The sequence below is a fragment of the Pantherophis guttatus genome, chromosome 2, assembly GCF_059756535.1.
Source record: "Pantherophis guttatus breed Tessera chromosome 2, ASM5975653v1, whole genome shotgun sequence".
NCBI classification, from domain to species: Eukaryota; Metazoa; Chordata; class Lepidosauria; order Squamata; family Colubridae; genus Pantherophis; species Pantherophis guttatus.
In genome coordinates, this window is record NC_142064.1 from 268705808 (window position 1) to 268732328 (window position 26521).

The following is a 26521-nucleotide window of genomic DNA, read 5'->3' on the forward strand; positions in this document are numbered from 1 at the left end:
CAGCGCTGTCCGAAGACGTCTCCGTGGTCACGTGGCCAGCATGACTAAACGCCAAAGGCACACGGAACACTGTTACCTTCCCACCAAAGGTGGTCCCTATTTTTCTACTTGCATTTTTGTTCCCTGTGCTTTCGAACTGCTAGGTTGGCAGAAGCTGGGACAAGTAACCAGAGCTCACCCCGTTACGAGGCACTAGGGATTCGAACCGCTGAACTGCCGACCTTTTTGATCGACAAGCTCAGCGTCTTAGCCACCCCATATTTTTGGTTCATACGCTATGGTGAACATTCCCTTAGCTCAAAGAAGAAAAGGAAGTCCAGCAGCAAAGAGACTGCTATTTATGGGTATTGATGATAACTCAAAATGGAGCAGATTTATTGACTCTAAAAATGTAATTGTGATTTCTCAATCTGCTAATTTTGAAGAAGATATTGACTGGTCCAGGATTCATTCCAATGATCCTGGAGTTTATTTTCCTAGAGATGATACTGCTGATGCCACGCAGATTGATGATCAAGATTCCACTGGGGTGGGGCGGGGGGGACACAGGACATTAAAAAGGTAATTTGAAAGAGCGAGACAATGAACTTGTTGCCCTCCAGAGACTTTGGGTGTCAGTTTTCCTACCCCCCCCATGCCACATCCTCACATAGACACACTGATTGATGGACAGGAATGAAGGGGCCTAAAAATGTCAGTAAGGCAGCAGATTGCCTAAACCTGTTGAAACAGAGATGGTGTGTTTTTCTCTGTCAGGTGGTATCTAGCAGGACAGCAGGCAGTAGAAAAGAGGATTTTTTCCCTTTCAATTTAGATCAGTGTTTATTTATTAATTAATTTATTTATTTTGTCGCATTTCTATGCTGCCCAACTCCCAACTTTCAACTTTGGCAACTTGGGCACGTGGGAACTTCAATTCCCAGACTTCCCCAGCCAGCATGCTTTAACGTGGGTGGAACCCCTCTGAAATTGCTGGCTGGAGAATTCTGGGAATTGAAAATTGCCAAGGTTACAAAACACTGTTTTGGATAGCTGCTAAATAATCGAAGTAGCTTTCCTACAGGTCCTTGGGTAACCTACAAGGTGGAGGCAAACTATCCAGATGATCTATTTTCTGGAAACCACTTTGAAGTGGTTTGGTCTACCGCTTCCTCCACTTTTGCCCAATCAGGAACCCGAGTTTTGGGTTTGAATAGGTAAGGATCATCCATGGAATAAAATGGGTTTTACCAACCAGTCAAATCAAATCAGGTTGAACAATCTCCTCCAGTCTTGGAACCTCTGGAGATGTTGCATTTTTCACCCTTAATATCACCAGTGAGCCCGTTTCTATTGGGGAAACTCAAGTTAGAGATAGATTCAAACCACAGCTGATGGACTCCAAAACATTTATTTATTTGTTTCGTTCTTTACACCATCAGAGAAGACAACAGCAAATGCCAGATGTTTCTTTTTCGAGACCCAAATGGAGAGAAGGTGAAGCCAGTGGCGTGTCTCGAATTCCTTGGGGCTCATAAAGCGGTAGTTTAAGGCACCCAGAGGGCACCTGGTTTCTTCTTCTTGGGTCTTTGGGTGGCTGTTTTCTGCTGCTTGTTTTCTCATCAGGGAAAGCAGCAGTGGGACTGACTTGAGATGGTGGAGAGCTATTCTGTTCTTCATGCATTCCCAACGTTAGCTGTGGAAGAGAAATGGCCATCAAAGCATCAATAAGCCAAGCAGTCAACCGAAGACGGACAAAGAAGTTTGGGTGTTGAACCTCTTCTCCAAGCCAAACATGCTTCTCCTCTTAGGATGATTTATCACGTAAGGTGAATTTCACATCCTCCTTGCTGGACTAGTTAAACAGAAATCGGATGGGAGTGGCTATGATTGAAACCTGTCCTCTCCAAATACATCTGTATTTGTCGTATTCAGTATGTCATACTCAGCTAGCATGTGAAGGAAATGGAAGCCCAACACATTTGAACAATTGTAGAAAGGAGCTGAATTAGCCTTTCCCCCTTCTAATTTTTAAGGTGATACATTGCACAAGGACCTGATTTAAGTGTAGTCCCTGAATAAATCGGAGGCTAGCTTCACATATTAATGTAAATTATGAACAATAACTTATAAAACTTATATAAAACTTATATAACTGATAAACAAGTGTATAACTTATAAACTTTGAGCCATGTTCAAAGTAATCACATTGGGGCTAGGTCAGGGGTCAGCAACCTGCGGCTCTGGAGCCGCATGTGGCCCTTTCATTCCTCTGCTGCGGCTCCCTATCACTCAAAATATGTGTCACAACCGCCAATGTGTGACACCCCCAGCACGCAATTTATTAAGCTTTTCGACCCCCGGTAGGCCAACCATGGATAAATCCCAAGAAAAGAAAAGTTTCAGAAGAAAAAAGAACATTTAACTCAACTATGTGGCCGCTCAGGAAATAGTCAAGCATGGGAGGGGTTTTGTGGCTCCTGGTGTTTTCTTTTCTGTGGGAAATGGGTCCAACTGGCTCTTTGAGTGTTTAAGGTTGCCGTCCCCTGGGCTAGATGAAGTCAACCTCACTTCTGCATACTTTTCTGAACACCTTTTGAAGCAATGAATTTCAAAGCTGCAGACAATCTAAAGCAGTGGTTTCTCCATCTTAGCAATTTTTAAAAAGTGTGGACTTCTGCTGTCGGGAATTCAAGTCCACACATCTTAAAGTTGTTGAGGCTGAGGAAGGCTGGAGGAATTCTGGGAGTTGAAGTTCACAAGCTGTGTGGATGTTCACGCAAGCTGTGTGGAGTTCACAAGTTGTGAGGATGGCTGGAGGAATTCTGGGAGTTGAAGTTCACCCAAGTTTGGGGGCCTCTGGCATAAATCCAAAGACGGGTTTGGGGAATAATATTTTATTCAAGAGAATAAACATTGACGTTGGCCGTGTTTAGAATTTTCCACTCATAGAAAAAAAGAAAGAAGGTGGAAGAGGGTAGTAGAATCCAAAAGGAGTTCATACTGTACCTGTGCTGCAGGGGGCGCTGTATGAAACCTCTGCCGATTCAGCTGGAAACATGAAGGAAACTACAGTTAATATCAATTGCGCTTTCCCCTACATCCCAAAGGGATGTGAGCTGTTCTTTAACCATTGTTCAAGATTTGGCTTTGGAGGCCTCGTGGGGATAGGGTTGGCTGTGGTGCGGGATCGATTTCGGAACCAACAGCCGCATATTCTGTGCTTACCCACGTAATAGTCGAACACCTCCACAAAGGCCGGCCTCTGATTCTGGATCTCAAAGTTTCGTTCCACCATGAAAGAGATATGCTCGGTGGCATTGGTCAGCTGCAGACAAGAAGTTCAGATTATCTGAGGTTTAGATAAGATCAATCTGCAGATTTTCAATGTATTTGCTCCTTTGTACCTTTGCAACATATATGTGACTTAGAGAAGGTATTTTATGTCCATCAGTGGCTACAAAAAGACTGTAGCAAGTGAAGAAATCTGATGGCATTTACAAGTAGGACGGATCCTTCCCCAGAGTTCCTTACGACTCGTTTTCAAAATTATGGCTGCATTCCTGCCCCCCCCTCCAGTCATGTGATTGCATTTTGGGCATTGGGTAATCAGGCCGCCATGGTTGCAGTGTCCCACGGTCAGGTGACTGTGTACGCCGACCAGTACGCTCCCACAGAGAGGAACTCCTCAGGGTGCCGTTAGCCAGGCAATGTCGGCTGGCGACCCCCAGGGGGAGGGCCTTCTCTGTGGCAGCTCCTGCCCTCTGGAACCATTTGCCCCCGGAGATACGAAGGATATCAGATCTCCGGGTCTTTCGCCGTGCCCTAAAAACTTTTTTTTCCATCAAGCAGGGCTGGCGTGAAACCCCCCCCCCTTTTTTTTTTTAGCCTTTTAAATTGTCAATGGGTTTTAGTTTGAATGTTTTAAATTTTGGGCCAAAGTTATATAATTCTTTTAAAAAATTTAAATTTTGTATTGGTATGTGTTTTAGTTCTGGCTGTGCACCGCCCTGAGTCCACTGGGAGAAGGGCGGGATACAAATTGAATAAAATAAATAAAATAAATAAATTTGCAGCATTTTTTGCCAGTTTTCAATTTTTATTTCTGGTTTCCAGCAAAAAATGCCCATTGGGGAAAATAGATTTGCTGAAGCACTACGACATTTGCTTAATGACCGTCACAAAAAAATATTGTAAAGTCGGGTTGAGGAATAGAAGTCCAAAATATCTGGACAGCACCCGATGGCTGACTACTATTATTATTCTACCTTTTCTACAAATATTTCAGGGAAGTACAGGTAGTCCTCAACTTACGACTACAATTGAGCTCGAGGTTTATGTTGCGAAATGAGAAATTTGTTAAGTGGGTTTTGCCCCGTTTTACGACTTTTCTCGCCACCTTTGTTAAATGAATCAACTGCTGTTGTTAAATGAGTAACGTGGTGATTAAGTGAATCTGGTTTCCCCATTGACGTTCCTGGACACTGCAACCGTCATAAATATGAACCAGTTGCCAAGTGTCTGGATTTTGATCACATGACCGCAGGGATGCTGGAAGAGTTGTAAGTGAGAAAAACGGTCCTAAGCCACTTTTTTCAATGCCATTGTAACTTCCAACAGTCCCTAAGCAAACTATTGTAAGTCAAGGAATACTGGTAATTCCCTTTTCCTTTTTATGACTCTGCCTTCATGTGGAACATTAGTGTTTTCATGAACCATGGGAAGATACGGAAGGCAAAATCCGATCACCTCCCTCTTTTTATTGGCGTTCCTATAGCTCGCCCGTTCCCTTATTGTGGTTTCTGCACTTACCTTCTCCAAATACAGCACCACGTTAGTGGCTGTTATATCTACCCGCTGAATCGGAGCCTGCTTTTCCAGCTGCAATAAAAAAAAACAGAGATTTCTTCATTATTAGGAATCAGGGGCATCAATTCACCATCAGATGTTGTCAGCTGAAGCTTTGGAAGGAGATCCCGGCCATGGGTTTTGGAAAGATGGAAGTGCCCTTGACCAGGAGAGGAGATCTTTGGATCATGGGCACATTTGCAATTTCGGAAAGTATGCTGCGGTCGTTCTCCCGAAACGGCTGCCATGGAGGGCTGCCATCCTGCTACGCTCTGCATTGCCTGTTGTCAGCCTGTCATAAGCAACGGGTGTGGGGGAAGATTGGCGGAGTGGGTTAAAGGGAGGGGCTAACCTGACTGCTCTTTAGAAGACCAGATCCTGAAGATGAAACTCAGATACTTTGGCCACCTAATGAGAAGGAAGGACTCACTGGAGAAGAGCCTAATGCTGGGAAAGATTGAGGGCAAAAGAAAAAGGGGACGACAGAGAATGAGGTGGCTGGATGGAGTCACTGAAGCAGCAGGCGTGAGCTTAAATGGACTCCAGAGGATGGTAGAGGACAGGAAGGCCTGGAGGACAGTTGTCCATGGGGTTGCAATGAGTCAGACACAACTTCACAATTAACAACGACAAAGCCTGGGAGACATGAAACCATGAATTGTGCCATTCCATGAGAACCGCCCGCCATTCCAAGGCCACACTACGGAATCCAGAACCATCCAGCCCGTGAAGACGGGGACTGTTACCCAAATAATTTATCACCTAATTGGATACTCGATGATAACCGGGGGAGGGGGGGTGAATGGAAACAAGGGAAAATTAACTGTATGCTTTGGGTGCAAAAACTCCAGATCCAGCTTTGCTTCTTCTGTAACCACTTGGTTTTAATAAACTATACTTTTGGCTAACCGTGGATCCAAGAGTCTTTCTTTTCTAACTGACCAAGTTGGGACATTTGACACTGCCATGGAGGGCATGGCCCATCTTAAAGCAATGTGAGGCACATTTCCATTCCCCATTCCTTCCTCTCCCCACACACAGAGAGACTCTATTTCAACATCTCGGCTATAAATCTTGGATGGTGGCCAAATTCCATCCACAGCTAATTCTTCGGTGTGCCTTAGTCAGGAGAGATTAATGATTATTTGAAGAAGAAGCCTAATATAAAAACTGTCCAATTACCTTTTTCACAGATGGCTTATTTGGTGCAAATCCAGAGACCATCTTGATATTAATAATCGCCATGTTGGAGGCTGGACGCTGGCCGATGTAACTGGACAAACAAGAGGGAAAAGAAACAATGTCAGTCCCGGGTAACGTGGTTGTGGGGTTTTTAATTCCTGATCCCATAATCACCCACTGGGGTTTCTACCAAGAAGATCCAGTTCTAGTCTCTGGTTGGAACATGAAATTTGTTCAGTTGGGTTCAATTTATGCTCTTTCAATTTGGTGTTTTCCTGCTGACATTTCATGACCATAGTAAGCAACATCATCAGTGCAGAGGGGAGAGAAGTATGTTGGTAGTTTCTGTATGGAAGTCAGTCCTGCCCGTCTTGAGAGGAGTGTGGCTTCCTCTTTGATGTCTCCTTTATCAGAGTGTTGTTTCCTCTTATTGTTTCTCTGGTGCTGTTCCCCGCTTATCTACATGATAGATGCTGGAAGGTATGTTTTCTAGGCTGTTTGCTTCCTAGACTTTGAATTGTATCTTTTAAATGGTATGTAAACAGAATTTATCTCTGTGTGTCTGTTGATGGGTAATTTATCTGGACCAGCACCGGGCCGTGATATGCCAGCAACCATCTGCGGGATGCAGGCAGCACACAAAACTGTGCCCTCTTCAGTCCGCAGAAAAACCTCTCTCCACGGAACGGGTTCCTGATGCCCAAAAGGTTGGGGGCCACTGTTATACCCAAATAAATAAGCCATATCATTACTTAATAGTTCACACAACTTGCTAAGATGTTACAGGTAGTCCTCGACGTACGACCACAACTAAGCCCAAAATTTCTGTTGTTAAGTGAGACTTTCGTTAAGTGAGTTTTGTCTCATTTAACCAACATCCTTGCCACAGTAAAATGAATCCCTGCAGTGGTTAAATTAGTCCTTTAGACCTTTCTTGCCATAGTTGTTAAGTGAATGACTGCAATTGATAAGTTTGTAGCCCGATTATTCAGTGAATCTGGATTCCCCCTTGATTTCGTTCGTCAGACGGTCACAAAAGGTGATCATCTGATCCCGGGACACAGCAATGGTTGTAAATGTGAACCAATGGCCAAGCATCTGAATTTTGATCCCGTGATCGTGGAGATACTACACAGGTTGTAACTGTGAAACATGGTCATAAGTCACTTTTTTTTCATTGGAACGGCTGCTAAATGAACTGTTGTAAGTCGGGGACTACCTGTATTAGATTCCTCACGATATATGGGACCACAAACAAATCACACTTGTTTTGGATTAGATTAGCAAGTTAAATGAACCAAGGCTGCCAGGAGGCAAAATGGTTCTTCAGAACCAAAGATACTGTGAAGTTTCCGAAAGATGCCCTAATTAATTCATGAGCCATGAGCCGAACTTCAAAAGAAATACAGTCATTTATTAGGAGCACCATTTCGGCAATATTCGGATGCAGTTAGAATTAATCCCACGTAGATTTACGTTCCCCTATGACCCTGTCTCTCCCCTCCTCTCTGGCCATGTCATAAATCACATTCTCCAATTAACCACTTTGGCTGGCTGTGAAATCCAACACCCTCCTTCTGATTGCGGTCAGGAAGAATGTATGGAATGCACTTCAGTTAGGGAAATCAATCAGCTCTATCAGTTCTCCCTCCCTCCTGCTCATGGCAACTTGAAAGCTTTGCAAGTTGACAGATACCATCTAGCACAGTGTTTCTCAACCTTGGGAACTTTAAGATGTATGGACTTCAACTCCCAGAATTCCCCAGCCTGGCTGGGGAATTCTGAGAATTGAAGTCCACACATCTTAAAGTTCCCAAGGTTGAGAAACACTGATCTAGCACCATGGCATCCCTTGAATGGCAGCCAGTTCCCCTTCGGCTGTGACCTATTGAAGAGAGAATTACCTGACGTTTATTGCAATGTTGAACTCCTTGTGAGCCTTGACCCCAACACACGTTTCGGGAATTGTGTTGACAATCAGTGCAAATGGATCATCTTCCGGGTGGGGGAGCACATTGTACTTCAAGGTGGTCTGAGGAGGGAATATTTTGTTAATGGGTCATCTTTATTGGTGAATTAGCCAGTCTAGGCAATGCAGATTTTCCGCTGCTCTCAAGGAAATCTGTCAGAGTATGTATATTCATAAAATGGAATAGATCAGCCAATGAATAGGCATAGCAACTAAGTCAGCCAATGAGGGCCAATTGGGAGCTGAGGCAGACTGGAGCCAGGGCGTGTCTTAGTCTGCAGCTTCTGAGTCTGTGCAGAGAATTGAAACTGAAACTAAGCAGTCTGTGTGCTTGTCTGCTCTGCTGAAATGAAACTAACTGTTCTCTCCTGCCTGTGTTTGCTTGTGTTGTAACTGCTACTACGTTGAAGAAGAATCTATATGGGTATTGTAAAATTTACTTCATCTGTTATTATATATATAAAGAGAAGTTAATGAATCCTGCTGAATCAGTTATCTGCGTGTGCTTCTGGATTTGATTTTTGCAAGAAACTCTGACAAAATCTAAGACCCCTCCACCCACGCTGGACTCATGGGGGGGCGGGGTATCATTTCCTAGATCCACGTTGCTCAGCCTTCTCCCGTTCTGGTGTCCTACAGATGCGTTGGCCTCCAGCTTCCAATATTATCAGCCAAGTTTGCCAATAGAAGCTGAAGGCTGACACTTCTGGAGGGTGCACCTAACAGAAGAGCCACAGTTCTTCCTCTCTGTTGAAAGATGCTTTCTTCTGGCAAGCCAATCAGAGGAGATGTGGGTCCACAGGAGAACACAGGAGAAGAACACAACCTTAGAACGACAGACTGAGCTCAGCACTATTGCCCGATTAGCAGCAGCTCTTCAGTATTACCTTGTCATGCTAGAAATGCAAGGATGGAGTCTTGGGCCTTCTTAATTACACAAGGCCTAGACTTTTCTCCTTTCCGTTTCCTTGGTTACCACCCTTCTTCTGCTTGAAGCTGTTCCAGGTCTTTCTTTCCTTATAGGACCATGTTACTCTGTGGTTCCTTTTACTCTGTGTGTCTATGGAGACTTTCCATCATCCAGGTCACGGTTGTCCCAAAGGTGCTTTTTCAAAAGACAACCGAACTTTGTTTTTCCTTGAAGACGTTTTGCTTCTCATCCAAGAAGCTTCTTCAATACTAAATGATGGAGGATGGAAGGGTTGATACTGCTTGCAGACAGCTGGTCATTTGCATTCTTTTAGAGAGCCGTTGAGGCCACTTGGAGGTTTATCTGTGCCCTCAGGGTCACCTGAATAGTGCAAATGGGTGTGGAGCCTTCTTGGAACAGCTGAAAGGCCTCAAGGCCTCTCAGAAAGAGTGTTAAAGACCAGATGACTGCAGGGAATATCAACCCTTCCGTCTTCCACCATTCAGTCAGAACTGAAGAAGCTTCTTGGATGAGAAGCGAAACGTCTTCAAGGAAAAAAACCAAGAAAGGGTTGAGATTCTTCCACAGCACTTCAAAGTCTAAAGTGGGAATGGATTTTCTCTCTCCGGCCAATGAACATAGCCTCAACCCCATGTCCACCTCACTCACAAAGGTCAGAGAGCCTCCTGAGGTAGCAGGGATGGCTTCCTACATTTTGAAAGGAGTGATGATCATCTCAGAAGAGGAGAGTTGACTCACTGACTATAAACTGGGATCATCTTTGGAGGCTCTCATCCAAGTTCCTCCACTAAATCAGGTGTTTAGGAGAGGGAGTCAAATCTTCTCAGTAGTGGAGCATGTGTTTAAATCCCACCCCGGAGAGGCTCACCTGATACCAAACTTGTTATCTTTTTTACGAACAGCTAAAGGCAGTGGTGGGATCCTGCCGGTTTAACAACTGGTTCAGTGACTGTGTGTTTCGCACACGTGCACAGTTTTAAGAAAACTAAACTTCTGCGTTACTTCTGGGGAGTAACACAGTTGAGGCGCGGCAACCCACTGTGCTGTGTGAATCAGCTGAGAGGATAAAGGTAAGTAAAGCGCGCAGGGGTGGGTAGGTAGGCCCCCCCCTGATCATCAGAGCAAACTGGTTCGCCCCCAGCTGATCATCAGAGCTACCGGTACGCCCGAACTGTTCCGAACCGGCTGAATCCCACACCCCTGGCTAAAGGCCTATTTAATTAAAAAAAATCCCAATTTTTTCAATGTCTTTCCATTCATGAATGTTCTTTGTGCATCCCATTTGATGAGCCCTGATGGCGCAGTGGTTAGAATGCAGTATTGCAGGCTAATCGCGACGCCTTGCGCACAGTCACTCACGCCCTTGTCACCTCCTGACTGGACTACTGCAATGCTCTCTACATGGGGCTCCCCTTGACAAGCACCCAGAGGCTCCAACTGATCCAGAATGCGGCCGCGCGGGTGGTTATGGGCGCAACTCGTTGTGCCCACGTGACACCCCTCGTGCGCGAGCTGCACTGGCTCCCAGTGGTCTTCCGGGTGTGATTCAAGGTGTTGGTCACCACCTTTAAAGCGCTCCATGACATTGGACCTGGATACCTTCGAGACCGTCTTCTGCCACCAGTAGCCTCCCACCGGCCAGTTCGCTCCCACAGAGAGGGTCCCCTCAGGGTGCCATCGGCCAAATTATGTCGGCTGGCAACACCCAGGGGGAGGGCCTTCTCTGTGGGAGCCCCAGCCCTGTGGAATGAACTGCCCCTGGAAGTGCGTAAAATCTCTGATCTCCGTGTATTTCGCTGTGCCCTCAAAACCTTGTTGTTCCGCCAGGCTGGGCTATCAATGTAAAGATTTTAATTGGTTTTAAATGGGATTTTAAATTTGGGGTTTTATAAATTGGGCCTATCATTTAATAATTTTAATTATTTTTAAATTTTGTCTGTCTTTGTGCTTTTAATCAGGCTGTACAATCAGCCTGAGTCCTTCGGGAGAAGGGCGATATAGAAATAAAATAAATAAATAAATAAATAATAAATAAATAATTCTGCTGACTGTCAAGAGTTCGATTCTGACCAGCTCAAGATTGACTCAGCCTTTCATCCGTCTGAGGTCGGTAAAAATGAGGTCCCAGATGGTTGGGGGAGCAATATGCTGACTCTGTAAACCTCCCAGAGAATGTTATAAAGCACTGTGGGGCGGTATATAAGTCTACCTGTAAGTGCTATTGCTATTCTATTTTGTTTCCCTGAAGAAATATGCTGCCTATAAGCATGGAAGCCATGCTCCTAGCCAGCATATTTAAAATATATTAAATTGACCCACAACGGTAATCGCCTGCATGCTGTCACTGCCATTTCTCTCCCAAGGATCCCTGGGAACCTCACCTGCACGTAGATGCAACTTTCCCCAGTCACAACTGCTGCATACTCTCCAGGCACGCTGGGCAGGGCCTCGCATTGAAACAGGAGCCTGTTGGCGTTGTCCACATGGAATTCCTTCACGTTGTTCCCACCCGACTTCAAGGCCACTTTGCTGCCTGCTGTATTCTTGGAGAAAGTCATAGCTGCGTACAAGGAGAGGGCATGGAGGGCCACGACGGTGTCCTGCAAGGAGAGATTGAGAGGTGAGGGAGATTTTTTTCCCCCAAATATGACACCCGGGTCCCCAAATCGTTCTTATTGCAATGGTAGGAAGCAGGGGTGGGTTCTAATTTTTTTTACTACCGGTTCTGTGGGCGTGGCTTATTTTGTGGGCGTGGCTTGGAGGTCACGTGACTAGGTGGGCGTGGCTAGCCGGTCAGAGTCATTTCTGGAAGGTCCTCGCACTTACGGCCAGTCCTCGCACTTACGACCCGACTCATTTGTTTGCTTTTAACACTGATCAGCTGTAGGACGGCCCTTTGAAGCCCCGTGGCAAGAGTTTAAACAGTTTTTTTCCCTCTAGTCATCAGCTGGGACTCAGGAGGCAGCAATAGATTGGGGGTGGGACCAAATAAAAGGTAAGAATAAGGTGGGGGGGTCAGGGGGTGGGAGGGCAGTGGGGGGAGAACCGGTTCGGTGACGTCATATCATCACCGCTACCGGCTCAGCCGAACCGGACCAAACCGGGAGGAACCCACTACTGGTAGGAAGCCAGAAGTGGATTTCAATGTTTTCTTCACATCCATGTGAGTCCATGAGAGGATGAGAAAGGAATAACAGAGCTGGAAGGCGACCTTGGAGGTCTTCTAGTCCAACCCCCTGCTCAAAAAGGAGATCCTATATACCATTTCAGACAAATGGCTGCCCAGTCTCTTTTTAAAAGCCTCCAGTGATGGAATCCCTACAAGCTCAGAAGGCAAAGCTGTTCTACTGTTTAATTGTTGTGACTGTCAGGAAATTTCTCCTTAGTTCTAGGTGCTACTAGGTGCTAAAATCAGATGTTTAACCATCGTCTTGCTTCTCTCCTTGATTAGCTTTCATCCGTTGCTTCTGGTGCCTTGGAGAATATCAATCAATCAGAATAGAGCTGGAAGGGACCTTCGAGGTCTTCTAGTCCAACCCCCTGATCAAGCAGGAGATCCTATACCCGTGATGGCTAACCAGAGCCGTCTCTGTGGACATGCGCTCCGTCGCCAGCTCCTCTTCTGGTTTCCGGCACAACTTCTGTGTCAGCACTTCAACCTGCATTTACTCTAGTGCTGACATAAGAAGGAGAAGCGAAGGCATCTGGAAAGGGACGTTTGACTTTTCACCTACTTATTTTCCCTGGAGATAATATCCCCTAGGAGATGAGATGGGAGGGGGGGAATTCCTTTGAGCTGGAGTAGATTAGGGGTAGAATGACTTGGAAGATGGCCAATGAGTGTAGGGGAGTAGGGAACGGAAAGGGAGGGTTTGGGGGCTGGAAGTCAGTGTTGGCTTCGTTTGGAGTCAGGTTACAATGTCGTGCTTAATAAATGGGAGTTTTTTTTTCAAAGACTTTGTTTGAAATGCAATTTATTTGAGACGACCTTGAAACTTGACATTCTGGAGGCAAATTGTTCCACTGATTAATTGTGCTCACTGTCAGGAAATTTCTCCTTAGTTCTAGGTTGCTTCTCTCCTTGATTAGTTTCCACCCATTGCTTCTCATCTGGCCCTCTCGTGCTTTGAAAAATAGCGTTCAAAATGACAATGGCGCTGAAAAACGCGACTTACGACCATTTTTCAGACTTAACGACCGATGCAGCATCCTTATGATCACGTAATTTACCGTCGGATGCTGGACCGCCGATTCATGTTTATGACGGACGCAGTGTCCCTGGGTCGCGCCATCCCCTTTGGCGACCGCCTGACAAGCAAACCCCGTGGGGAAAGCAAATTCGCTTAACAGCCAGGTGACTAACTTAACGACTACAGCAATTCACTTAACAAACGTGGCAAGAAAGGTTGTAAAACGGGGCGCAAAACTTAGCAACAGAAATTGTGGGTTTGATTGGGGTTGTAGAGTTGAGGACTCCCTGTCCTGGTGTAGTTTTGCAACCCAGCTTAAAACCCTATCTCTCTGACAGAAAGTCTTCTTCTCCCAACCCAAAACACTCCTGGCTTCCAACGCACGGACGGGAGCCACCAACCTGCGTGGAAGAGAATCCTCCGGAAGGATTCTGTTGTCTGGTAAGCCATCTCACAATCTTGGTGATCATTTCCAGATTGTCCTTGGCAAGGATGGCTATTGCTGGATGCCTGTTCAGGCAAGTCAGGAGCACGTAGGAGGTCATTTCCACCTCGGCGGAAGGAGCAAGAGGCTGATAGTAGGAAGGCTGTTTTGCCTCTGTCTTCACGGGCCTCTCCCAGTGAAGGGTGCCGTCGTCTTTGGGGCCAAAAAGAAAGAAGTGTTATAAGTCTTTGGATTCAGATCATCCATCCAAACATCCATCCAAACACGGTTACAGGAGCCCTCGACTTGCAACAGTTCACATAGTGGCCGGTCAGCCATTTATGACCATTTTCCACATTTATGACCTTTCCAGCATGATGTGATCAAAATTCAGATGCTTGCCAACGGGTTTCTATTTATGACGGGTTGCAGTGTCCCGGGGTTATGTGATCCCCTTTATCGACCTTCTGACAAGCAAAGTCGATGGGGAAATTGGATTCACTCAACAACCGTGTTGCTAATTCAAGAACTGCAGTGATTCACTTAAAATGGGACAAAACTCCCTTAACCAATTGCTCGCTTAGCAACCTAAATTTGGGGCTGAGGTGTGGTCGTTAAGTGGAGGACTAGCGGTATAAAGACCTCTGCACTGAAACAATGTGACGCATCAAGAGGTATACGAATACACAGGTGGTCCTCGAGTTACAACCGTTCATTTAGTGACCATTTGAAGTTAGAACAGCACTCCAAAAAATTACATGACCGTTTTGCACTCATATGACCATTGTTGCAACAGCATCCCCATGGTCACATGGTCAAAATTTGGGCATTTGGCAATTGACTCATATTTACGACGGTTGCGATGTCCCCTGGGTTATGCGATCCTCTTTTGCGACCTTCCTGACAAGGAAAGTGAACGGGGGAAGCCAGATTCACTCAACAACGTGTCGCCGGGGTGAGGGGTGGGGGTGGAGGTTTATTATTTTATTATTTTTCTTTTTATTATTATTTTCATTTCTTTTATATGGTGTTCTTATATTTCTGTCAGCTGCCCTGAGTCGCCATGTGCGAGTCAGGCAGCAATATACATTTTCTAAATAAAATAAAATAAACTGTAGCAAGAAAGGTCATAAAATGGGACACGTTTAACTTAGTAACAGAAATTTTGGGCTCAATTACGGTCGTTAAGTCGAGGACTACCTGTAAGAAAACAAAGTCACCTGCATCTCATGGATGGACAAACGTCCTCTTGGCCCAGTGGTGAAATGTAAAATTTGTTACTATTGGTTCTGTGGGCGTGGTTTGGTGGGGTGGTGGCAATGTGACTGGGTGGTTGTGGCCAATTTTTATTGTTATTATTATTATTTTTAAAACCATTTTTTCTACAACCTCTTCGGCCGAAGAGGTTGCAGAAAAAATGCTTTTAAAAGCCTCTGACGATCCCAGCTGAGCCGCATGACCATCAGAGGCTTTTTTTTTTTTTTAACTTTTAAAAGCATTTTTTCGGCCGAAGAGGTTGTAGAAAAAATGCTTTTAAAAATAATTTTAAAAAAGCCTCTGATGATTGCGCGGCTCAGCTGGGCGTGGGGTGGGGGGGAGGGGCAGGGATTTTTGCAACCGGTTCTCCAAACCCCCCGCCTCCATCGCTACCGAATCGGGTGATCCGGTCCGAACCGGGAGCATTTCACCCCTGTCTTGGCCCAACACTTGGGCCGGTGGTTCTCTCAGTAAATCCACTCACTTCTCCCACCAGTATTTTTCTCACCTCCTTTCACGGCTTTTCCCTGAAGACTCTCCAGTATTGCTGCCACTTTATCTTCTTTGTGTGCCAAAGCAAAAGCATATCCGAACAAGGCCTGGGTGTAGACGGGGAGCTCTTTCTGCTGGTATGCGGTCTCCAGGCAAAACAAAGCATTGCGCACCACAGAATGCTGCAAGGCGAAAGAAAGAAGAAGTTCATCTAGAGCAGTGCCCCCACCTCCAGGGGTGGGTTCTAAATTTTTTTACTACCGGTTCTATGGGCGTGGCTTATTTTGTGGGTGTGGCTTGGAAGTCATGTGACTAGGTGGGCGTAGCTAGCTGGTCAGAGTCATTTCTGGAAGGTCCTCGCACTTACGACCAGTCCTCGCACTTAGGACCTGACTCATTTGTTTGCTTTTAACACTGATCAGCTGTAGGACGGCCCCGCGGCAAGAGTTTAAACAGTTTTTTTCCCTCTAGTCATCAGCTGGGACTCAGAAGGCAGCAATAGATTGGGGGTGGGACCAAATAAAAGGTAAGAATAACGTGGGTGAGTGGGGGGCTGAGAGGGCAGGGGGGGGCAGAACCGGTTCGGTGACGTCATATCGTCACCGCTACCGGCTCGGCCAAACCGGACCGAACCGGGAGGAACCCACCACTGAATGGGGCTTCGCTCGGTGGTGGGTTTCTACCAGTTCGCCCCGAACCAATAGCGGCAGTGGGAGGCTCCACCCACCCAGACGTCATCATGGACGCAGAAGGTTCTGTGCATTCTCAGAAGTGCTCCGCACGAGCGAAGCAAGCGCACACGCGTGCTCACAGTTCCGAACTGGTAGCAAAGGTAAGTGAAACCCATTGTTGGCTTCGCTCATTTGTGCGGCCCGGTTTCTGGCGTGCCATGGCCCAGTTCCAGTCTGCGTCCTGGGAGTTGGGTACTCCTGATCTACAGCCATGGTGGTGCAGTGGTTAGAATGCAGTATTGCAAGCTAATTCTACTGCCAGCGGTTCGGCAGTTCGATCCTCACCAGGGTCAAAATTGACTCGGCCTTCCATCCTTCCGAGGTTGGTAAAATGAGGACCCAGATTATTGGGAGCAATAGGCTGACTCTGTAAACCGCTTAGAGAGGGCGGTAAAGCAGTGTGAAGCGGCATATAAATCTAAGTGCTGTTGCTATCTCAGCCATTTGTGTAGGGTTGGTGAGATTAGGACTGCTATGATTTGTGTGGTGGCACACAAATGTTAGACTCAATTGTGGTTGTAAGTATAAGTAGGCTTGGTGTAACATAGTACGGTAGATAAATTCTGTGGTAATTGTGTAAATGACCATTAATGTTTTAAATGAAGATGGACAAACAAACTGAATGTGGTAAAGATGGCAGTTGTAGAACTGACACTTGGATGCAGCCAATGAAACTCAACTGAGAGCATCTTGACTTTTATTATGCTCTGGAGTAAACAGCTTCAGAGGAAGCTTTCTTGAGCGATGAGTTGCAAAATTGGAGTCTGTGGGAGGTGAAGACAGCTTCTTACCGTGACAGGCAAGGGCATCTCCAGCAAAGCGATGGTGATGTAAGCTGACAAAGTGATCTCGTCATCAACTCCGCCCTGTAAGGAAGAAAATAGGATGCAGCCATAAGCGCCACAGAGTACAGGAAGGACAGCTCCCTTCTCCCTAAGTCGCTTTTCCCAACCTCCAGATATGTGGACTTCAATGCCCAGAATTCTCCCTCATGTACATGTTGATTCTAGGATCTGTAGTCTACCTATTGCAAAGGTGCCTCAGGTTGTTGAAGATGAGGTCACCATTTGGTGTTCCCCTCAGAACCATATAATGCACAAAATGGGGAGAGGTTTTACTCAGATTATCTATGGAGATTCTCAATCATCCAGGTCCTGGTTGTCCCAAAGGTGCTTTTTCCAAAAAGCAACTGGACTTTCTTGGGTTTTTTTTTTTTTCTTGTTTTTTTTTTCCTTTGAAAACATTTCACTTCTCATTCAAGAAGCTTCTTCAGAACTTCGGTTCTTGGATGAGAAGTGAAATGTTCCCCCCCCCGCCCCAAACGATGAAAAACAAAAAAGTCCAGTTTCCTTTAGGAAAAAAGCACTTTTGTTACTCAAGTTGATTTACATGCAAATGGTTCCTTAAGTCAGTTCTACACTGCTTCCCCTATACCAGGAGTGAAATGCTCCTGGTTCAGACCAGATCACCCAATCCAGTAGCGATGGAGACGGGTGGTTCAGAGAACCGATAGCAAAAATCCCTGTCCCCCACCCCACATACAGCTTTGTGAGATTTTGTGTGTTTGTGTAGTTAGAGTGAAACACTACAGGAACACACTAAAAGTCAGAAAGCTGCACAAATATTATTTTATTTTAATTTATTTTTATTTTTATATAAAAGCAGCTCAATTTAAAACTTCCTAAACTTTAAATGGCTAGGTCTAAAAAAAGAACAACTAAAAAAAAAAACCCAATTAACTGTTTTTTTAAAGCTCCCAAAGGGTGAAAAAACTCACCCAATAGAACAGGGGTCTCCAACCTTGGCAACTTTAAGACTTGTAGACTTCAACTCCCAGAATTCCTCAGCCAGCTTTGCTTTGCTGGCTGAGGGATTCTGGGAGTTGAAGTCCACAACTCCCTGCCTGCTTGATTGCAGGCAGGGAGATTCAGTTGCTTGCTGATGCAATGGATTGCAGGGATTACAGCAAGGCGTTGCGACCAGCAGCTAAGGTAAACAAGCTGAGGGGAGGGGAGGGGGAGGGATTTTTGCTACCGATTAGCAGGCAAATCAGCTGGGATCGTCAGAGCTTGGCTCGTCAGAGCCATTTAGAAGAAAAAAAAGGCTCTGATGATCGTGCGGCTCAGCTGGGCATGAGGGGCGGGGGCAGGGATTTTTGCTACCGGTTCTCCGAACTGCCCGCCGCCATCGCTACCTACTTGCCCGAGCCGGTCCGAATCAGGAGCATTTCACCCCTGTGGTCGGCACACATGCTTGTGCCTGAAACCTGAAGCCCAGCTGGCTGGCACGTGAATGCGCACTGGCAGCGAGTCTTCAGGTTTCCGGTGTTCCAGCATTCGCACCTGCACGTGCATGTACACATGTTCCGGTTTGGGCACTCGGTACCGAAAAGGTCCACCATCACTGCCCTATACATATCTCTTTTTCCATCTCTGCTCTAGTAATCTTTGCTTAGTTTCCTCCTGATAAATCTGACTACAGTTGCCATCATTCTTAGATAACAACCACCTTATCATCCAACCTGATCATCCCCCAACAGGTCAAGAGGCCACTTGAAGGTTCCTTTTGTCCAAAAAAACGGCCAGACAGTTAGCCATCGCTCTGCTGCCCTATGCCACTACTGATCCTGCTCCTCAGCAAAATGGCCCAACCCTCAAACCCACAGGTCACCTAATATTAACATTATATTTACCGTATTTTTCAGAGGATAAGACGCACCTTTTTCCCCCCAAAAAGAGGGTGAAAATCTGGGTGCGTCCTTATACTCCGGAATGTAGGCCCGCCCAGCTTCTCAAACGGAAGTTTGAGAGGCTGAAAAAAGCATCAGAAAAGAAGCTTCAGAAAAAAAGCCCCCAAACAGAGCTTCGGAGGCTTTTTTTTCTGAAGCTCTGGTTCGGAGGCTTTCAGAGGCAGGGAAAAAAGTTTTTTTCTGAAACGGAGATGTTTCAGAGGCAGAAAAAAAAAGCAGAAAAAAAGCAAGGCACAGAGCTCACAACCAAGGAACCTGTTGCTAAAATTCACCTCAGGGAACAGCTGATTGGAGGTATTCCAGGAGGCCGATCCACCTGCCAATCAGCTTTTTTCTTATTTTCCTCCCCAAAAACTAAAGTTGCGTCTTATACTCCGGTGCGTCTTATTCTCCGAAAAATACGGTAATTTAGGATGAACAATCAAACAAACTGATAACTGTAATATTGACACACACCCCCCACACAACTGTCATCTCTATCATTAGAATTATCCTTTTCTTTGCGCTGTTTTGTGGAGGCTACGGTGACCTCTCCTGGTTGGTTTTTCTCTGTACCTTTAGCGCATTGTTCAGGAGGGTCCCGGTGCTTTGGAAGCAGCCACTTGATTTCTGCTTTAAGGCCAGAAAGGTCTGAGCGTCGATCAGTTGTCGTTCCTCCACAGGGATGTATCTCTTCATTTGAGAAAAGCTTTTCAACACAAAAGCGGTCAACCTGCAAGGAAGCATACAGCAAAACCCCATTACATCCATCACTTGAGACGTTCAAGAAAAGATTGGACTACCATTTGTCAGAAATGGTATAGGGCTGTGATGCCGTCGCGTGCCAAAAGCGTGGGAGCGTGGGGGGAGGATGTCAAGCGCGTGCGTGCCCACACCCATAATTCAATGTGCCCCGTCCATGCGCATGCGACCCCCCCCACTGTGCCATTTTGGCATGCAATGGCACGGTGAGCCCGATAGGGCCATTTTTCACCCTCCCCAGGGTCCAGAGACTTTCTTGGAGCCTGGGTAGATTGAAAACGGCCTTCCAAACTCCCTCAGAGGCCCTCCGGAGGCTGGAAACGGCCCATTTCCCAACTTCCGGTGGGACCGGAAGGCCTTTTTTTCACCCTCCCCAGGCTCCAGAGGCTTTCTAGAAGCCTGGGGAGGGCAAAAACAGCCTTCCCCACCCCCTCGGAGGCCCTCCGGAGGCTAGAAACAGCCCGTTTCTCGACTTCCGGTGGGCCTGGAAGGCCCAAAAATCAGCTGGCAGGGATGCACATGTGTGTTGGAGCTGAGCTAGGGCAACGCTCATGTGTCACATAGATATGGCTCCACATGCCACCTGTGGCACGCGTGCCATAGATTCGCCATCACGGGTATAGGGTCTCCTGCTTGATCAGGAGGTTGGACTAGATGACCTATAAGGTCCCTTCCAACTCTGTTAATCTGTATCTACTTTGTTTTTTTTTCATTTGCAGCCTCTAGGTACCCTTTAAAGCAGCGACACCCAACCTTTTGGGCACTAGGGATCATGGAGAGAGTTTTTTTTCCGAGGACCGGATGGGGTGTCGTTTCGTGTGCTGCCTGCATCCCGCTTCGTTTGTTTGCGTGGCCCGATTTCTGGCATGCCGTGACCTGATGCTGGTCCACAGACCGGGGAGAGGGTGTTGGGGACTCCTGCTTTAAGGAATAATCTCCCCTGCTCAGTGTGGAATGATCACCAATAAGCCATTAAAATGCAAAGGAGACCTGATCTCCTTTATTTATCCTTTGATCTCCATTGTTTCTTGTCTGGCCTTCTGGTGCTGTGGAAAATCAATTGACTCCCTCTTCTTTGTGGCAGCCCCTCAAATACTGGAACACTGCCATCATGTCACCCCTGCTCCTTCTTTTCTCTAGACTAGACATGCCCATACCAGCATCTCGCTGGTCTACTATTCCTGCCCATAACAAGCTTCCCCTGTAATCAGGAAAATCTTTGCCTTGCGAACGATACTGGCAAAGATGAGAAATACATTTTCTGCATTCACACACACACAAATCTGCAGACAACCTCAGAGGCACAGGTGCTATTCAGCAGGTTCTGACAGGTTCTGGAGAACCAGTAGCGGAAATTTTGAGTAGTTCGGAGAACTGCCAAATGCCACCTCTGGCTGGTCCCAGAGTGGGGTGGGAATGGAGATTTTGCAATATCCTTCCCCCAGGAGTGGGGAGGGAATGGGGATTTTGCAGTATCCTTCCCTCAGGAGTGGGGAGGTAATGGAGATTTTGCAATATCCTTCCCCCAGGAGTTGGGAGGGAATGGGGATTTTGTAATATCCTTCCCATGGAATCGGGAGGGAATAGAGATTTTGCAATATCCTTCCCCCAGGAGTGGGGAGGGAATGGGGATTTTGCAATATCCTTCCCCCAAGTGGGGAGAGGGAATGGGGATTTTGCCTATCCTTCCACTGGAGTAGGGTGGGAATGGAGATTTTGTCTATCCTTCCACTGGAGTGGGGTGGGAATGGAGATTTTGCAGTATCTTTCCCCTGCCACGCCCACCAAGCCACGCCCACAGAACCGGTAGTAAAAAAAATTTTGAATCCCACAGAGACTGCTCAGAGGTGAATGCTGTGAACCTTACCAGACATCTCCGGGCTGGTTGTTCCATTCTCCAAAGGTGCTGTAGGAACCGTCGGCATGCTTGTAGTTCAACTGTCTTTGGTAGCCTGTAAATGGAGGGTGAACGTTAGTTCGTACTTATTCAATAAATGGCGAGGCCTCATGGCTGGGTTACTTTGGAGATACATCCACGTTTGTTCTTTTTACATTAGAGAAACTGACTGTAATAGTTTTCTGTCAAGAGTTTGTTGCAGAAAATCAAATCCAGAAAGCACACACAGGTAAACTGATGCAGCAGGATTCATTAACTTCTTTCTATACATAAAACACACGAAGATAAATGTACATTACCAATAGCAGATTCTTCTTCCATGTAGTAGCAGTTACAAGCAAAACGCACAGGCAGGAGAGAACAGTTAGTTTCATTTCAGCAGAGCAGACAAGCAAGCCCAGGCTTGTTTCATCTCAGAGCTGAGCACAGAGCTTAATACAAAGAGAGCCTCCTCTATACAGGGCAGTTAAGCTTCTGCGCAGACTCAGTTGCCTAAGCCACGCCCAGACTTCAGACTTAAGTTTCTGTTTCTAAATAAGCCTCATTGGCTGAACCTGTTACCATGTCTCCATTCAGTCCCCATTGGCTGATCTATTGCAGTCCATGAATATTCATACTCTGACATTTTCTGACCTCCCAGTCTAACTAGGAAATTGGGACTTTTTGGTAGTCTCCCGTACAAATGGTGACCACGCCCAGACTTCTGAGATGATGAAGATGGCTCCACAAAAAGGCAGAGCCAATATGCAAACTGAAAGTAGACCATCTCTTTGATAATTCCTCTCCAACAAGGAGAAGACTTGAGATCACTCACAAATGCTCCAGATAGTTGCTCCTTTCAAAGAGACCACAAGAGTAATGTAAATGAAGCGGGCTCTGATAGATGACTACTGGATAACTTTCTATTCACTCTATTCTAAAAAGCAATGCATCTGGTTGGAAAAAGTACAAACTCAGCCAAAATCCTTTTGGTTCCTCTAGGAGGCCTCTAAGTTGTCAGAAGAAAGGAACATTCTAATGACATACAGCTTAAAGGTTGGTTAGGTCAAGGGGATCCACATGAGTTAAAAGTTGTCTATCGTCAGAAGATGATTTGAGTCTATGCTTCAGTAATCTACAAAAAGAATTATAACTGTTTTGCAAAGAAACTCAGTAATTAGGAAATGTCAATTAAAAATGACAAATGTATATGACCATATGAATTGCTGAGTTAACAGAATCCTTTGTCTAGAAGGGTATAAAACCATTGTACCTAATTTCTGTCTTTGTTCAACGCTTCATGTACAGAGCTTTGAACCTATTGCGCAATATATAAATTGTCTCTGATTAATCCAAAAGTTGTGTTTGTCTTATTAAATCCACAACAAGAGAGTGGTCTCCATTCAATTTAGAGGCTTGGGAGATGAGGGAATGCTCAAACCATGATCAGCATCTTTTAAGGATACTGGGCTCATATATTGTACTTCTTTTTCTCATTACTTCCGGAAATTGCTTGTTAACCAATTTTTAGCTATTAAGAACCTTTGGATCCACAAGTCTGAAAACCCCACGTAACTTTCTTTTAATTCTTAGGGAAAGAAATTTTAATTAAAACTTGGATTTTAGAAATTTATAAATGGGTCTAAGAGTCGAGATAAATTTGAAATATGATTTTGGAATTAGTTAGAAAGAATTCTTCCCATAGACTTTAAAAATTGGAGGCTAGAAGGAATCGAATTAAAGATTTATAATTAAAGGAGAAGAACGCTCACTAAGTACATCAGAGATGCCATTTGTGTCGTAAAATAAAATAATATTTCATAAATGGAAATATCCCTCTTCAATAAAAGGAAAATTATTATCCATTATTATTATTTTTTTCATTTTCCATTAAATGGAAAACGGGGTCAGAAGATAAGCAAAGGTATCCTGGACTTGCAGCTATTAATTATCAAAATTGACCACTATAAATTAATTTAATTCATCGTTAAGACGATAGTTTGCTGATAATTCAGCTAAGGTCACATTTCCAGCAAAACTGGCAGGAATATATGTATTGATCCTTTCTATTATTAATCTTGTCAATCAGAAACAATTCCTTGAGAGTAGCAATGTGGCAAGGTGAGCATCAAACGAATTGAATGAATTAATGAATGAATGAATTTCTCTTGTTCTGCCTCCCCTCAAAGGAAAAGCAGGTACAGGCCCTTCTGCATAATTCCGTGAATCTTCTTACCAGACACTAAGTAACTAATTGCCTTCGACTTCGTTTCCTCAGTCAGCTGGTCAGTATGGTTCAGATAGTCCAAGATGTAAATATTGGGGGCCAAGAGAGCCATGTTTTGTTCTCCACAGCCGGAAGGCAACCGGAGAAGCTGCTGCACATTCTGGATGGCTGAGCTTAAGATGTCACCTGTGGTAAACAAAAGAGATACGAAAGACGTCAAGAGTTGGGAATACTTTGGGGCAGGGGTGAAATCCAACAGGTTCTGGAAAACCAGTAGCGGAAATTTTGAGCAGTTCAGAGTACTGGCAAATACCACTTCTGGCTGGCCCCAGAATGAGGTGGGAATGGAGATTTTGCAGTATCCTTCCCCTGCCATGCCCACCATTCCACACCCACCAAGCCCTCCCCCCCCAGAACCGGTAGTAAAAAATTTGGATTTCACCACTGGGTGAATTGTCTTAGATCCTGGCACAGCTGCCCAAGCCAAAACATCCCTGGCTGATGTGCAATGCGAAAAACAGATAAATTAGTAACAACAGTCAACTGACTGTTGTCAACTGACTAAGTGACACAGAAAATCTGGCATATCCCATGCCACAGCAAGTCCTGATAAGGACCCTGCCATCCACCTGGCAGAAAAACAAGTTTTAAAGGCTTTTCAAAATGAGATTAGAGAAAGGGGCTGTATGAATCTCAGGCTGCTTCTGATTTCTAAGCAGACTGTTTATTGTACATGGAAGCATTCCTTGGTGCCACCAAACAGCATCTCACTTCTGTGGTTCCTCAGGACAACTAAGAATTGGCTTATGAAGTCTGTGGATCTGCCTAACCTCCTCTTGAAAGGAAAAACTTCCATCTTTCTAAGATCGTCTGTTCTACTAACAAACAGTTCACACCCCTAGCAAGATCCATTCTTCTGAGTTGTCGTGTATTTTTAATAAAAAGCTGCAGGGACATATGCATGAAGTACGGGTAGTATAGTATAAGTGTCTGTATTTTGGCTGTATCTCAACACACAAACCTCCTCCTAAAAGGCCCCTTGGAATAAAAATGTGGGGACCTTTTGAAGTGGTTAAAGACGCTCAATTTATTCCTTGGAAAACTGACAACCCAGATTTGAGACCCGAGTGCTGTGCGACAGGATGAGCTTCCGCCCGTTCCTGCCCACCTAATAGTCTGAAAGCATGCAAGCGCAAGTAGATAAATAGGTACCACTTAGGAGGGAAGGTAATCGCCTTCCGTGTGCCTCAACATAGAGCCATGATGACCAGGGGTGAAATCTACTTACCTTCCCTACTGGTTCGGAAGTGTGCGCTAGCATCACATGTAAGTTTTGGACTCTCTGCACATGCGCAGAGCCTTCTGCACATGTGCAGAGGGTCAAAAACAGGTTACTTCCTGGTTAAAACCAGGAAATAATGATGTCTGGGTGGGTAGGTGAAGCCTTGTGCTGCCACCGTTATCAGTTCACTGAACCACGCACCGTACCACTACCGGTTCACCCAAACCGGTGCGAACCGGTAGCATTTCACCCTTGATGATGACTACAGAAATATCTTCAGACAATGCTTTCTCCTTTGGCTAAAAAACAGAAATGAGCAGAGCCTCCTAGAGTTGGACATAACTGGGCGGGGAAACCTTTACCTTTACTTCCCCGAGGAGAAAGAATAGCAAACCTGCACACAGATTCTTGCAACAGTACATCACTTACCCAACACACAGAAGAAAGCTCTGGCAGATTTCTCCACTATGTTCTCTGGGACCTTTAAGGAAACAGCTGTGGATTGGCTGTCTTCTGCAAGTAAGGAGAGAGAGAAAAAAAAGACAGTCTGAATTGAGCCTCTTGGTTCTTTTATTGCTAATTTTCTCATTGGCGGCTGACTCTATCCATTATTTAATCCAATGGATGGGGACATTTAATTGGCCTCTCCTTTAGATTTCACAAGTTCTAGGACTCACCTGTAGCTTTAAGCCCGTGATGGCGAACCTATGGCACAGGTGCCACAGGTGGCACACCGAGCTATATCTGTGGGCACACGAGCGTTGCTCTACCTCAGTCCAGCACGCATGTGCGCTCTGGCCAACCGATTTTCGGGCCTTCCGGGTCCACCAGAACTCGGGAAACGGGCTGTTTCCGGGCCTCCAGAGGGCCTCCGGGGGAGTGGGGAAGGCTGTTTTCACCCTCCCCAGGCGTCTAGAAAAGCTCTGGAGCCTGAGGAGGGCAAAAAAATGGGCCTACCAGGCCCACCATGCCATCGCGTGCCAAAAGCGGGGGGAAGTGGGGGGGGTCACACATGTATGTGTGGGGGGACGGAGCGCATTGAATTATGGGTGTTGGCACGCGCACGCGCAATCCCCCCATTATCCCCGCTTTTGGCACACAACGGCAAAAAGGTTACCCATCACTGCTCTAAGCAATAGCAATAGCACTTAGACTTACTGTATTTCCCCGAAAATAAGACCCTGTCTTATATTTTTTTGAACCTCAAAATAAGTGCTTGGCCTTATTTTCAGGGAGTTCTTATTATTTTGGGGCACGTGGAGCTGCTCTTGCCATCTTACCTGATTTCCAGTTCTGCATTTAAATATTTTTGGGGAGGGCTTATTTTCGGGGGGAGGCTTATTTTAGTGCATGCACTCAAAAGCCCGATTGGGCTTATTATCAGGGGATGTCTTATTTTCAGGAAAACAGGGTATATACCACTTCACAGTGGTTGACAGAGTCAGCCTATTGCCCGCAACAATCTGGGTCTTCATTTTACCAGCCTTGGAAAGATGGAAGGCTGAGTCAATCTTGGAACCAGTGAGAATCAAACTGCTGGCAGTCGGCAGAATTAGCCTGCACTACTGCGTTCTTACCACTGCACCACCAGGGCTCTATGGCTGCATGTTTGCCCACCCCTACTCTATAAGGGCCATATAGTT

At 45.7% G+C, this 26521-nt stretch overlaps 1 protein-coding gene across 2 annotated transcripts in view; it reads right to left on the minus strand.

The window, feature by feature from the left end:
• Positions 1-1374: 1374 nt before the first annotated feature.
• LOC117662568 (alpha-2-macroglobulin-like) overlaps positions 1375-26521 on the minus strand; it is a 77410-nt gene continuing 52263 nt past the window's right edge. For both annotated transcript variants that reach the window (XM_060691252.2, XM_060691253.2), the window contains exons 23-36: positions 25308-25391; positions 23606-23782; positions 21361-21445; positions 19308-19464; positions 16795-16869; positions 15289-15454; positions 13501-13736; positions 11291-11509; positions 7914-8041; positions 6010-6100; positions 4792-4860; positions 3208-3307; positions 2989-3030; positions 1375-1675 (exon numbers count right to left, since the gene is read on the minus strand). In XM_060691252.2, the coding sequence (XP_060547235.2) occupies positions 1656-1675; positions 2989-3030; positions 3208-3307; positions 4792-4860; positions 6010-6100; positions 7914-8041; positions 11291-11509; positions 13501-13736; positions 15289-15454; positions 16795-16869; positions 19308-19464; positions 21361-21445; positions 23606-23782; positions 25308-25391 (1649 nt within the window). In that variant the 3' untranslated portion in view covers positions 1375-1655. The remainder of the gene's footprint in view (positions 1676-2988; positions 3031-3207; positions 3308-4791; positions 4861-6009; positions 6101-7913; positions 8042-11290; positions 11510-13500; positions 13737-15288; positions 15455-16794; positions 16870-19307; positions 19465-21360; positions 21446-23605; positions 23783-25307; positions 25392-26521) is intronic.